This window comes from Zootoca vivipara, chromosome 4, assembly GCF_965207765.1.
Source record: "Zootoca vivipara chromosome 4, rZooViv2.hap1.1, whole genome shotgun sequence".
NCBI lineage: Eukaryota > Metazoa > Chordata > Lepidosauria > Squamata > Lacertidae > Zootoca > Zootoca vivipara.
This window is the reverse complement of record NC_142587.1, coordinates 38054608-38069948: the sequence shown is the minus strand read 5'-3', so window position 1 is coordinate 38069948 and position 15341 is coordinate 38054608. Positions and strand designations below refer to the sequence as shown.

The 15341-nt window shown below is 44.1% G+C and overlaps 1 protein-coding gene across 1 annotated transcript in view; it reads right to left on the bottom strand.

Moving 5' to 3' along the window:
* Window positions 1-12545, bottom strand: part of GLRA2 (glycine receptor alpha 2) — a 117362-nt gene extending 104817 nt beyond the window's left edge. The window contains exons 1-2 of the mRNA XM_088667739.1: window positions 12368-12545; window positions 9928-10061 (exon numbers count right to left, since the gene is read on the bottom strand). Coding sequence (XP_088523865.1) covers window positions 9928-10061; window positions 12368-12435 — 202 coding nt within the window. The 5' untranslated portion in view covers window positions 12436-12545. The remainder of the gene's footprint in view (window positions 1-9927; window positions 10062-12367) is intronic.
* Between the last annotated feature and the right edge of the window lie 2796 nt (window positions 12546-15341).

Genomic DNA, 15341 nt, shown 5'->3' with positions numbered 1-15341 from the left:
ATAACAGAGCTCAAAATGCAGTATTTCACTCTGTACAATGGAATGGATAAGAGGGGGAAAAGGCTTTTTTTCCAAAGGAAGGCAGACTCTCCTAATTCTGCTACGAGGGCCATGAGTGATATGTAATAGGGTTACATGATTCTGACACAAAGGGTAAGAGAGGCTGTGATGAGTGGGTGAGGTGTCAAATATGCTCTCTGGTGCCTCCAGCAACTCAGCTTTCTCAGCAGAGAGACAAAGCAAGGAGGAGAGGGGGAAGGGCAGATCATCGGCTTTGTATGCAGAAGGTGCCAGCGTCAATCCTCAGACAGAGCTGAGAAAGAAGAGCTGGTTCTTGTCAGAACAGACAGTGTGGTGTCTTGGGAAGTTCTAGGTCTCCAACTCCCATCAGTCCTAGGTGGCATGGCCAGTAGGAATGATGGGAGTTGGAGACCAACAACATTAGGAAGGCACCACACTGGCAACCCCTGATGCAAATAATACTGAGCTAGATGGGCCAATGGTATGACTTGGTAGAAAGCAGTTCCCTATGTTACTATCAGGAGGGATTTTGCAAGTTCTATTGTTGTCCCTTGCTATAGCTGATAATATACTGACTACTATGAAACCACAAGATCTGAGCCAAATACTAACACGGCAAAGTCTCGGGGTTGTCAGTGGGCGTGAAGTCAATGCGCATGACATCAAGTAGGTAAGGCGCACCTTAACCAGACAACTCAGTCAAGATGTGCTGGTTGAAAGGAAGACAACATTTCAAGGGTCTTGAAATAAGCAAAGCCTGAGCATAAAACGGATTTGCCTTATGCTGATCATGTGCCCATCCCGTTTAGTATTGTTTACTTTGATAAGCAGTGGCTACCCAGAAGAAACCTGCTAACAGTTTCTTTCAAATGGGGGATTTGAGAGACTAAACCTGGGACCCTCTGCAAGGAAAACATTCTTCCATTCACCTATATACTTTTCCCTAGACATGGCAGATTCATGTATAAAATGGTGGCGGGCAACATGGAATAAAAGTGGCCTGCACGCTTACTCAATGAGATAGAAGTGATTTAACCCCCGTCTAACCTCTGCAAGGTAGCTTCAGTAATAAGGAGAGAGCTCTGAAAACACACATAATGTACCATAAGCCCTGACACAGGCTGCCTGGCCATATGTTTATCGGGGAAGCAGGTTTGGCCTCACTAAGCTAGGAATAGGATAAGATAATGGTCCATTGCCTCTGTTTTCTGCTCACTGGTCAATCTAGTTACTGATCTAAGGGCACACAACTGTCATAAAGGCTGCCTCTCCCAGTAGTTGTGCCACTGCAATTCATTTCAGTACCCATAGAAGCACAGAGATTGGGATCTCCAGTATCATTTAGTCTAGCCTCTCCTAGAAAATCCAGCATCCCAGATCTGGGCCAATATCCCAGATATGTGGCCAGCTCTCATAAAACATCTCTAGTGAAAAAGAGTCTACCTTCTTCCACTGTTGAACAGCTCACAAAATTATTCCTCTTTTCTTTAAGTTTTTTCCTCTATAATATGAACCCCTTGGGGTTGGATCCTCCCCTCTGGAGCAACAGAAACTAGATTTGCTCCAACCATCTATGTGACAACCTTTCAAATATTTGAAGACAGATATCATATAATCACTTAATAATCTCTTCTCCAGGCTAACTCCATGCCCAACTTCTTCAATTGTTCTTCCTAGGACTTGGCCTCCAGGCCTCTCACCATCTTTCGCACTCTTCTGCAGACCATGATCCAGCTTGTCCATATCAATCTTTAACTATGCTGCCCAGTACTAGACACCGTGCTCCGAGTTCTGTCCAAAAGCAGAATGAGACCATTCCTTTTCATAATGCAGACACTAAAGTGTTGTGCAGTGTGAAGGTGTGGTGAGTGTGAAGGTGGTGGCAAATGCCCTGCCTGAGCTCTTTCCTCATTCTAAGGAGGGCAAAGGAAGCTCAAAACAATGGACAGAAACACTCCTACAAAGGAGATGGGAAAACACTGCAACATTTTGTTGCTGTTCCCACTTTATCCCTCAGTCTTACTAGAAACTCACCTCTATGTATCCAGCTTTGCAGAGTAGGAGGACTATTAACAATGTTTCTGCTGGGGGGTGGAATGAGGCAAACTAAGGTAAACGTGACAGTGTCTGCTCAGGATTTGTCATGTTTATGATTTGAACAACATGATTGACTTTATGCATCTTTATTTATTATACAGCCCTAGAGAAGTAGGCAAAGTACAAACCTGAGATTCACCCCAGAGCAATTGCAGAGCAGAGGCCCCTCATTAGATGTTTTTTTTAAAAATGAGCAGTAAAGAAGAGTATTTTCTGATGCCTCATTATGGAAGTCCAAAAGGAGTTTGCTGTTTTTACCCCTGGGTCACTGAAGTTGAGAAATCATTCCCAATTGAAAAAGAGACCTCAAGCACATCTGGATGTTTTAAGCCATCCTAGAAAAGAACAGATGTGTTCTGTATGGTGCCTAGCCCATCTGTGTTATGAAATTTATGTACTTCATTTTTTTTTATATCATGTCCTTCTACCAATTTGGAACACAGGATGGTTTGCCAGTAGTTTTTTAAAAAAAATTATAGTAGTATTATTAATTTGAATTAATTGTACCTTTACTGTATGCTTTTTGTAATCCTATTGTACACAGTTTTGAAACTTAAATGTTGTATAACTAGCTGAAATAAAGTGAATAGTGTGTAAAAATTGTAATCGCAATAAGACAGCCTTATTTGTGGCAAAATGGCATGCTAACATATATATATAGTGTGGAGCACTGGGAAGAAGCATCATGTGCCAAACAATGTGGGCAGGTGCTTCTTTGTTGAGGACAGAGAGAAAAGACATGCAAACATCTTGCATGGTCACCAATGGGAACGGAGTTGAGTAGGTGATCAATGAATTTGTTAGAACTGTTGAAGAAAGATTTCCTCTATGATTTTGTAAATGAGGAGCTTGTAGCCCTTAAGGCTGTAGATATAATCCTTCAAAATACAACCATTCTTTTCCCCATATGCAAAGTTTCCCAAATAAAGTAGAGGGGATTAACTGCATGCAGCCATACTCTAAAAGAGAAGTATGAGAGATTGGCTTTATTGTCCAGGCTGCAGTTTGGATATAAGTTACTAAAAACTGCTAAATTAGATAATAGTAAGTCAAGTAGAAGTGAGATATGATGGGAGCAATCACCAGATGAAATCAGTTGGAACTCCAGCTATGTGGGTCACATGTTAAAGGGGCAAAGATTCAACAGATGTTTATGAGGCTCCTAAACTGGTGTGAGTTCTGGGAATACTTCATTTATAGTAGGGGTAAGGGGGTGTTTGACCCTCCAGATGTTGCTGAACTACAACTCCTGTCACCCCTGGCCATTGGCCATGAGAATTGTAGTTCAGCAACATCTGAACTAAACATTTTCCATAGGATCATTTACACATAACATATCTGAGGGTTGTAGACAGTTATATTTTAGAGGGCTGTTTAAAACAGCTTCCCACTGCCATTGAAGTTGATGACTTGAACTTATTCTTTGCTTGTTACACAAGGAAAAGGTCTCCAAGCCACTTACAAGACCATGTTAGATTTTGCATAGAAAGTAGCATAATTAAATGGTTAGCAGTATGAATCAGATACAAGGAGAGTGTTGAAATGTAAGTTTCCTTTTTTCGTATAATTATTCTGCCTGCTGGCACATATCAATTGTATCTGAATTATTTTCTTCTTTTTGAAAGCTTGTTTCTTGTGCTTAAAATGCTCGAGAATATTTCTGATTCAAATATGCCATTTTATTGTACTGTAGCTGTAAGAGAGAGGGCTTGCAGAGAGCAGCCCACTCTGCTTACTTCCATCAGATGAGAGAGCAGCAGCAAGTCTGGGAGTTCAAATCAGGAACAGGAAGGGTTAAGACGGGTCCAGGGCTCTGCAGAGTCCTGGTGGCTCAGCTCCAGGTTGGTAGCAGGGAAGCAGGGGAGGAGCTAGCTTCAGCAGGGGCTGGAAAGGAGGGAGGAGAGAGAACGGCACCTCAGGAGCCTGGTTTGGGACCACGGAGGACCCATAGAGCAAGGAGGAGGGGCGTTTGGAGTCTTAAAAGGGGGGTCAGAGCCCACGAGACGCCATTGTGGGCTTCTGCCCCATGCAGAGCAGACATGATTTGAGACATCTCACCACTGTATATAGCATGCACAATAAAACTATGAAAATCCAGAGGATGTGTGGAGTGCTTACTCGGGAGTAGCCAACACCCCATCTGTGACAGCAAGCCCACAATCTTTTGATGGCTACCCCGAGGGAAGAGGGCTGCAAATGGAGCAGCCGGCATGAAGTTGGCAGCATCTAAAGCAGAAGAGAGAGATGCCGAGGGAGGATTGGCATGAGTTGCCAGCACCCTGCAACTATGGAACGGCTCAAGCACCAGGTAGGCACCCAGGCACAGGGGAAGCCAAGCTTAGTGAACCGAGCAGCTCGGAACACAGCCAAGCCAGAGGAGCGGAGGCTGGACAAGCAGAGAGGACACTCGGGACGGGCCAGCACTTTGTAGGGCGACCCTCAGCACAAGCTGGCTCTAAGACTGAGAGGCATGGTGGCGTGGAAGTGCAGGAGGCTGAGAGGCGAGTCCGGGCAGAGGGGACAGACGGAGGGGAAAGGCAGCGGCCACAAGTTCCCATACAGTCCCGGGGAGGCAGCTGCAGCACAGCACAGCCCCCTCCAGCCAGATGTGATGCAGAGGGACAAAGCCCGCGCGCGGGTACTTTCAAACGCTGACGCGGGAAAACAGAGGGAAGAGAAAGGCGGGAGATGCCTTTACAATGCACCCAGCCACTGGGTGGAACACTGCCCCCAGAGGAAGGAATGGCGAGAGCAGGCAGGCACAGACACAAGCCTGGATGCCAGATCAGGAGGGGAGGGGCCAGGCAGAGCACCAACAACTGAGCCCTCCTGTAACACCCCACAGCACGACAAAGAGATGGAAGTGAGTCTGCAGCTGCCAAGAGGCCAGACCCAGGAGACAGTCGGGCTTCTCCGCAGGGGCAGCAGCAACGATTTCCTATCGGTGCACTTGGCTAAGCAGGATCAGATTCCCATTTTCCCAAGGGAGCTGCCCATGAGCGTCTTGACCGTAGGCGGCCGGGAATTGCAGGAGGGTGAGGTCACGCAACAGACCCCCTCTCGGAAGATGACAGTGAACAAGCACGCAGAAGTGCTAGCTTTGGACTTAATGGACAATGACCCTGTGGGCAGCCAGCGCCGGGGAGATCTCACCTTTGGAGATGCAGACGGCAAGGAGCACTGCAGGAAAGAAGGAGAATCCTCAGGATCGCACCACATCAGCTCCCCAGGCGGATGGAACGACGCAGAGGCGGGGATGCAGGAAGAGAAACTGAGCCAACTCACCAAAGAGGACACTTTTACCCAGAACATACGGAGGGACTTGAGGGAGAAAAAGGGGGCAGGGGAAGGGCTTGCCGAGAAAGAGGGGTTACTCTTTAGCAATGATGCCCGGTATATGCCCCAGGACTCCCTCAGAGGGAAGATTCTCAAGCAATATCATGACAACCCCACGGAGGGGCATGCAGTACATGTCTTCACGAGGCTCACACCCAGTAAGGCCAGTCTTGGGCGAAACCCCAGAGCCTTCCCAGAGCAGGGGGAGGGGGAGATTGGGGGACCACCTATTGAGGCATGGGGTGAGAGGAGGGAGACAGTACACCAACAACTGGATGGAGACGTGGCAAGGGGCAATGAGGCTTACAAGGAGGGGGCAGACCATCACAGGGGACTGGAGAAGGTCTTCCACGGAGGGGACAGGGTCTGGCTGTGGTCAGAAGGCCTTCCCATGGGGGGAAGGGGGAAGAAGCTGGCACCCAGAAGGCTGGGGCCCTTCAAGGTTCTGACACAGATCAACCCTGTCACCTTCAGGGGGGAAGCACCTACAGCGAGAAAGGTCCATCCCGTGGGTCACAGGTCTTTGCTCTCACACTTTAGGGAAAGCCCAAGGTTCAGAGGACGTGACACACATCCAACACAAGACGCTGACAGGAGGGAGGGGGAGGAAATCACACAAAAGACACTAGACAGAAGGGTGGAGGGAGAAGGCAGCCAAGAGGTTCCAGAAAGAAAGGAAGAGGAGGAGGTCTACAGTGCCACAGCGAGCCCGGGCTCCCGGTGGGGGGAGGGGGGGTTAAAATGTCTGATGGCCAGGCAGGGCACTCCTGCTTCCCAAAACGCGGAGGCAACCACGCACACCATGCAAGGGGAGGACCGCACACTGGAACTGCACGCTCCTTTCTCCCACAGACCCAAACCACCACACGTCAGTAGCACAGGGAACACAGAGGGGGAGGGCGATCCCAGGTGGGGAACAGGGGAGACGCAGACCCAAGGAGCCCTCCGGGAATCGGAAGCAATTTTCCAGAGGGAGGAGGAGGATGACAACGGAAGGAACTACACGGACCAGCCACCCAGCACCGACGGGGAACAGGATTTTACACACACTACAGAGGAAGAAGACCTGTCAGGCTTCCAGCCCTCTTTACAGACATCAGACCAGGCAAACCAGGCCTCAGAAAGAGGGGGGGGAGCCTGGAGGGGGGGTGGATGTAAGAGAGAGGGCTTGCAGAGAGCAGCCCACTCTGCTTACTTCCATCAGATGAGAGAGCAGCAGCAAGTCTGGGAGTTCAAATCAGGAACAGGAAGGGTTAAGACGGGTCCAGGGCTCTGCAGAGTCCTGGTGGCTCAGCTCCAGGTTGGTAGCAGGGAAGCAGGGGAGGAGCTAGCTTCAGCAGGGGCTGGAAAGGAGGGAGGAGAGAGAACGGCACCTCAGGAGCCTGGTTTGGGACCACGGAGGACCCATAGAGCAAGGAGGAGGGGCGTTTGGAGTCTTAAAAGGGGGGTCAGAGCCCACGAGACGCCATTGTGGGCTTCTGCCCCATGCAGAGCAGACATGATTTGAGACATCTCACCACTGTATATAGCATGCACAATAAAACTATGAAAATCCAGAGGATGTGTGGAGTGCTTACTCGGGAGTAGCCAACACCCCATCTGTGACAGTAGCATTCCCTCATTAGCCAGCAATTAAACGTTTTAAATGCTAATGTACACCTGTTAGACTGTGAGATCATATTGGAAGTTACTGGCACAGGAAAGCTCAAAAACGCTCCACAGTGTAAAAGGCTCAGATGTGCTCTGCAGCATCACTACCATACCAGACTCTCTAAATCAACCCAACCCAATGTCTTCCAAAAGTTTTGGACTACAATCAGCATCAGCATCAAAACCAGCTTAGTGCCATCTAGATGTCTTGAAGTTGTGGTCCAAAACTTATAAACTGGGTGAGGCTACTCTCAGTGACACTTTTACAATCACTTGCCTTTCAAGCATGGGCAGCTCTTTGCCATACTGGTGTCAGGGAATAAAAATGGAAAGAAAGCAATATATTTATCTTATCCAATTAAGAGAGCATGGAGGAGCATGCAAGTTTTGGAAGTAATCTGTGAAGTGTTATATGAATGCACCTCATACAAATGAGGTCGAGGTCCCTTCAGCCCCCCCCCCCAAATACTCTATTTGGGGCTTCCCTTGTGCTTCACCTGGAAGCTGTAATTAGTGGAGAATGCTGCAGTGTGGTTGCTAACAGCAGGGAGACCCTGTCAGCAGATAAGACTGTGCTCAGAGATTTGTACTGTACTTATTTGCTACCAGACCAAGTTCAAGGTGTTGCTATTAGTATACAAAGCCCTTAACAGCTTGGGATCAGTTTATTTGCCAGATTGCCTTACCTAATATATGCCTGTGCAACCATTTCAATCTGCATATCTGGCAGTGTTACAGATGCCACTTGCTTTGCACTTGTAAGAAATCAATCCTTCAGTGTGGAAGCACCTATACCTTGGAACTCCCTGCTAATTGATATCAGGTAAGCACCTTTGCTGCACTTTTTTTTTGGTGCTAGCTTAAGACATTTTTTTTGTTGAGGAAAGCCTAGCCAGACATGTAGACATTATATGTGGATGATGATGATGATGATGATGATGATGATGATGATGATGATTTGCTACTGGGTTTTTAAAATTACACTTTGAATACTGAACACCTGTTTTTAACTGTGTTTTTTATTTTATATTGTTGTAAACCACTTTGTGGTGTGGGCTTTTGTTTTGTTTTACAATCAAGCAGTTCATAATTTTCATTAATTAACAAATAGTTTACTGCCAGCTTCCTAAGCCTGGATCTTATAAGCCAAAAGGGATCCTGTGTTATAAGCAACAGGAAGAGTCTTCTCTGCATCCACCTTTTAACCCTATTCCCATCGTGTAGTGTGAAGAATGTGGCAATCCTACCACAGACACATGTGCTTATACCCATCTTCTGCAACTTTTACTTCACTGTTTCAATATATTCCTGCAAAGGTTAAACAGCTAGAAAGCAAAAGAGGCAGAATAAACTAAGGATTCCAGAAAAAATGGATTCAGGGTGCTCTAGGAGGGAGTAGAAGTGAGAAGCAAAGAAGCAAAGTAGAAGTGAGAAGCAAAGAAGCAAATGATAGGAACACCTTCAGCTCACAGTTTCTTGTAAGATATGGCAGTCTGATATATTTGCAAATGCAGTCTTCTATAGGTTATGTGCTCAAATGTGCCACCTCTTGACTACTATGTAGCAGACAATGTGATGCCCTCCAGCTGTTGTTGGACTTCAGTTCCCATCATCCCCAACCACTGGCCATGTTGGCTGAGGCTGATGGGAGCAGTAGTCCAATAACATCTGGAAGGCAAATGACAAAAGTAGCAGAAACACTTGTTTTCCCCACACAACCCGATTATTATGTCTATATACCGCTCTGGAAACCTCATCCTTTGTATTGTCCACTGAACAGCAGAGGCTGAAACAGATTTATTTTAAACACATCATGTCTACAATGGCTCAGATCTAAATTAGAATTGAACAAGATAACATTTCTGTGCACCAAGGTGAGGGTACCCTCTCTCCAAGTATTTCATGAATAGATCTTGTGTACTGTCTTACTTGCTAATAACTAAACCTTCTGTTTCTTTAATCACCAGCTCACTTATTTCAGAGTGGATTTGACAGTCCAATAGACTTCAGAAGATCAACCTGAAATAAGGAAGTTAAATGGCATAGGCCTAATATCATAGACATGTATATACAAATTGCTGTGTTTGTTTATAAATCAATGGGATAGGTTTTTTTTTATTATATTCAACTTAGGTTCAACATAATATCCTGTTTATGGATAAATTGAGTACGTTTGTTGAACCTAAGTTGAATATAATAAAAAAACTAATTCTCTACCCTCCCTGTTTCCATATGGAGGTAATTCAACTCCACTTTTAGAATTGTGTTGAAACCAGTAAAGAACCACATTTCTAAAATCAGAGTAATTACTTGTGATCTAACTAAGGACCATTTTACACATGCATATGCATCACATGATTCCTCAATGCTTCAAGCTGATTCAGACATGCATGTTCATCACTTAAGAAGCGCAATATCTAGCAATGAATGGGACATAACAGATCTAACACCACAGATGGGGCTTCCATTTTGCGCAATATAACCTCAAATAAATTGTCTTCACTCAAGTTGACACCCCAGTCATCTAGTATACAATGATCAGCTTCATGAAGTCGTGTGTGTGTGTGTGAACTAGGCCTTGATGACTACGAGTGAATACACTCCACTAAAAAGCATTTGTGTTTCCAAAATATTAAGTTCTGTTTATGGTGCTGGATCTGTTATGGATCACTCATATACACAAAGCACATTTTAATTACTGAGTGATTCATATGCTTGTGAGAACAGAGCTTCATAAAGGCCTAAATTAGCGCACATGTAAAGATCACAATTGGTATTTTACAGACTCCCAATTAATTTTTAATGGACTTAGAAAGAACTTACCTTTGAAATTTGGCCTTATTCGTGCATCATAACCTGATGTCCGCCCCATCAGTTTGTCCAAGAAATCCGAAGGAGACAGTGCCTGTGAAGGGGTTTTCCCAGATCTGGAATCATGTTCTTTACAGAAAGTTGTCCTAAACAAATAGTTAACTACCATTAGCCATTATTCTTTGATTGAATTCACATAATTTCATGAGAGAAATCTATTGCCAATTTGAAAAGAATGTAACAATATGTTGATGATATTAATAAAGCATTACATATCATTCTCAGGTATGGAAGAGCAAACAGCATCACAACTCTTCAAGAATCAGGCAAGAAATGTCAAGGATTGAGATTTTTTTGTTCAATATTGGCTTTTACTTAGACATCATTGAAGAATTTTATAAGTATCGCTGATGGCATATAGCTATTGACCAAACTGTGGGAGGCAGTGGAATACAGGAGTGCCTGGCATGCTCTGGTCCATGGGGTCATGAAGAGTCGGACACGACTAAACGACTAAACAACAACAATCTTAAATATGCATCTGCCTTACTTTGGGTTCATAGTTGTTTAGAAAAACTGGCAAAACTTATCACAGAGGAGTTAGAAACCTTGGCTGTGTTAGTGTATAGAACATTACACAAGCACAGAAACTCTACAATCTTAATAGGCATTAATTAAATGACTTGGTTCTTCACCAATTCTATTTATTTCCTCCGGGAAATGTTGAGATGTGAGGTTTTTAATTTTCAATCAGCCCACATCAAGCAAGGATAATGGCCCCTTCCTGCAGCATTCATATCAATTTATATCCTATTTGGTGTTAATTGTGCTCTCATGCCTTCATAGCTTTCTTCATGTAACATGCTAAGCATTCCCTCTTAAGATAAAGAACAAGAAGTACTTGAAATGAACAAATTTGATCCACAAGGAAATGAATTCCATCATAATAACTCTCCCACACATTTTAATATATTCCTTTGTGTCTAAAATGTGTACTTTAATTGATGTATGTTTGAATAAACCATCTAATAGGGATCAGAAGTAATCCTCTCAAAGGGACTTTTACAATAGGCTGTGTTCTAGTGTTATCTTAAAGTAAGTGCTAAAAATGATTAAATGTGAAGAGAGAGCAGAGAAATGAAAAAGAAATACAATGGGTGGTATCCAACATTAGTCACACTCAGAGTGGATGCACTGAAATCAATAAACTTAAGTCCATTGATTTCAGTGGGTTTACTCTGAGTATGACTAATTTTGGCTATCACCCTTTATTTATATAGTGACCACACAAATATGCATTCTGGGTTATTGGACACTGAAATCAATAAGTATTCCCGATCCCTACACTATGAAGCAGTAACATGTTACCTCATCAACTCTTGTAACATCACATACCTGGTTTCCTTTGGAAGGAAGGGTGGAATGTAAATTTAATAAATAAACAAACAGTATTGCTAAGCAGAACATGACAACACTTTTTAAAATTGGTATGTAGAGAAATTGGGATAGGCTGATAAGTAGACAAAATATGTAATTGTAAAATTGGATAATGATCAATTACACCATTTTTATTTGGAATAGCCTTTCATTAGCACCAACAGTTTCACTGAAGTGCATCAGCTGTCACTTACATTGACAAATACATTATCCCTTTGGAAATAATCACATAATGAACCTCATCTAAAAACCTGATTTGTTCATTTAACTATCCACCTTTTCCTTCTGCTGAATATACAGGGTGTTTAGTTGAAACAATATGATCTAGGCATCTTAAATGTTAAACAGATGACTTATTTTTGAGGTTTCTTCCACAAGCAGTTTTCTGTCTCTTTAGCACCACATACATAAATTCATATCATTTTTTTTACCTCATGTTCATTAATCCAGAATAGCTCCAGTCCTCCAGTTTTTACTCACAGTCATTAATACAGAACAGCACTGCTACTTTACAGGTAAGCATGCATTTCAAGGGTGTGGGAACTCTCCTTTGCCACCGTTTATTATTAACAAAACAGGGAGATTAAAGTGCATTAGAGATTAACTAAATACACTTGAGTATATTTCCTCAGACAAAATAAGCCCATCCCCCAAAACAGATTTTACTATCCTATATAGGAAGAAAAGGGACTAGTTGAGAGATTCCAATAATACAGAAGAAGGTAAATTTCAATTACATTGGGGAAATGTTTTCAGTTTCATTGCCCATAAAACATTTTTTCTCTAACAGAAAGGGTACCTATATAACTTCACTTGTCCAAACTTGTTCAGAAATTTTAAAAGTATGTTACCAAGCAACAGCTATTTTCAAATGGAAACCTGTCTGTAGTCTGCATAAATTTAATATGAAATATTTAACAACAGCTAAAATATGTCAAGTTTATGGAGTACTCCTCCTGTGTTGTCCTAAATTCCTACAGGTTTAATAGAGGCTTTCAGAACTGATTTCACCTACCTGAAGTGGTGTGTTTCTAAGAAAAAGGCAAACAAGGCTGTCAAAATGTTCACTAGCTGTCGGTTCATTCCTCCTGTTTTCTGCGTTGAGTGTGGAAAAATATCCCAGAAACGGTTCCAGAGTCAATCAAAGGGGAAGGAGGCTCTCAGAAAGTACTAGGTCTTCTCTAAATCCCCAAATCCAACAATAATTTAAATTTCTTTAAAATCAGAAAGAGAAGACCTGCGTTTCTATACATTGGAGACGGCAAAAAATCAAAAGTACCAGTCCTCGGAATCATGGTTAGGTTAAGCCCAGGCACATCCGAAACAGCCAGCACAAAAGATACGAAGCATCTGAACGGGCAGTTCTCTAGGATGCTTTCACCCAAATCCTGAACCCCGCTAAGAAAAATCAAATCCTTCTCTACCTTAGCACCATAACAAGGGGAATAGCGCTGCTGCCACGCTGGTCTGTCTTCCAGATCTGCTCTTATTTCCCTTGGGCTTGCACATCGGCATTTGTCTGAATCGTCGTTAAAAATGGGGGAAGAAGCTGTTTGCCTCTCTCCTTCCCTCCCTCTTCCTTATCGGCAAGTTGTAAATATCGAGAGGGGGTGATTGGTGTGGCGCTGGAGGGAAAATGCTACGCTCCCTCCTGTGCCGGAATGAGGGAAGGAGCCCTGATCTTACACACGGACTATAAATTTCAGCACTTGGACAGCTCCACGCTCAGCTTGTGCGCATGCTTCTGGCTCCATCAAACGTGACTGGAGTTCGGAGACGTTTCTTCCTCCAGGAACAGGCGCTTAACTCTCCCGTCCCATCGCCTGTTTTGGGTCCCAGCTTCCTCTCATAAACGCGGGGGAGGGAATGGGGCCGAAGAAATCTGAGGAAAGACATGGCCAAATCTGCTGTTATACAGCGGGAGGGATACCAGGGGGGGGGGGGGAGAGAACAAGGAAGGCGCAGGAAGGGGAGGGGGGGAGAGGCAGAGGAGGCACTTTGGGTGGGGAAAAGGCAGTGTGGGGAGAAGTCAGAAACCCGCCATGGTGCCTCAGAAATATCCATTATTTACACTCCTGCCACTTCATGAGAGTTAAGGCTGCCAGACTGTATGTAGCATAGAAGGAGAGCCCCGGCTTCCCAGGCGTGGTGACAGAGCTGTGGGAAACCGGTTTGCCTGCCTTTCTCAACACTGCAGTTCCTGACTCTGAAATGGGAAGAAGTGGTGAGGTGGGGGAAAGACACAAAAGACCCCCAGGATATCAGTGAAGAAACCCCACAAACGCCTCAGAGGACACCATAACCTCCCAGAGGGGCTTCGATTATGGGAGCCACCCACTCTCGCCTCGTCTTCTGTGGAAACAAGACATATATTTGCACCTTGCTTGCTTGAGAAAGGAGGGACAGGTAAGAATGGGGGGGGGGTGGAGCCGGTGGGATGGCAGAGTGAAATCATATCTTTTTCCCTCAAGAGTTGGAAATGGGCCCTATTTGCAAGAGAAAAAGCAACCTTGGGGAAGGAAAAGCCTCTTATTTTTGCATGGTGGAAGCGGCCACCTTTTGCATTGTCTCCTGGAAATATGCAGGATCCTTGACATTATTCAGCTGGCTGTGATTTTAACTCTCACAAGAAAGTCTGCTTACTGAAGAGCCTCTTTATTTGAATCTTCTACAACAGAACTTTCTGTTTCCAGAGTACATTTAATTAAGAGGTAAAGTGGACAGTGCCTATGTATTTGTAACTCAATAAGATGTGGTCTCTCTCTCTCATTCTGGCTCTGATGTAGAAATTTGGGATGTAATGTCAAGCAAACCAGCCCTTCCTACGGCTGATGAAGATGTCAGCCAGATTTTTAAATGCCTCATTACATACTGAGCATGACATTCCACAAGCAAAGGAGGTACTCCAATTTTATTGCCACTTTTTACACATGAGGATTCAAGAAAGACATAGCGGGATGCCAGAGTGAAAGGGGTCATTTTCTATGGCTCTTTTTAAATTTTAAAAAACAAAACACAACTTTACATCTTTCCCTCCAAATAAAATGCTCATCAAGAAACTGTATACATGAAGATCAGTATATAAAATTTGTAATGCTGTGTTTGGGTCAAGAGGAATATTAGATTCAGTCCTCAATCCCAACCCCGAAACTCCCTATTACTTCTGAGCTGGCTGTTTCCTTCCGTTAATCTGATATGGACACTTTACATGTTTCCCATTAGAAAATCATTACATGGAGTTCCAGTTTGAAGCTGCCCAGAGGAAGCTCTCATTTCCATTAAAGTTAAGTTGGCTTCTGGCTGGTCCCAGATTAGGGAAGAGTGAAGAGCCCAGTTCTTTCCTATCATAATGGCACCATCCCCTCTCCATTAAGCACACCATAATATGTAAAGCAATTTGAAGTTGGACCCCAGGTGTCATGTGATATTGCATTCAATTCAATTTAGATTTCCCTTTTAATTTATTCACCTGTTATTTCAATTAAAACTCATCACATGTGGAAGGATAAAGCATCTGTGTTGATTCTACAATCTTCTGCCCAAGCTGTGTCTGACAAATTAATGAATTAATCCTCTGAATCAGAAGACACCATTACTGAGGGTGAAATTCAACTTAGCACTCCAGAGCATTTCTACTTGCCCAATAAAAATTATCTCCCCTTTCCTCCTCCTGACCCTCCAGGAAGGCATGGAGGAGGAGGGGGGGGAGCCTTATTGCATTAGTTGGAGTCATAGTGCTGGCTACCTGAATCTGTCCATAAAGTTCCTGTGAGATTGGAGGCTCCTCCACTCTGTTGCAGTAGGAGACTACTGGAGTGGACTGGGCCCCTTTAGCTGAAGAAAGACCTTCCAGTGTGGGCAACAGCTGCTATTATATAGGGCTCAGTCTCTGATTGTTGCAAAAGCAACATCAGAACCATACCTTACATCCACTATGAGCCTCACTTTGCTGCAGAGCAAGACATATACTGACCTTTATAATATTTATC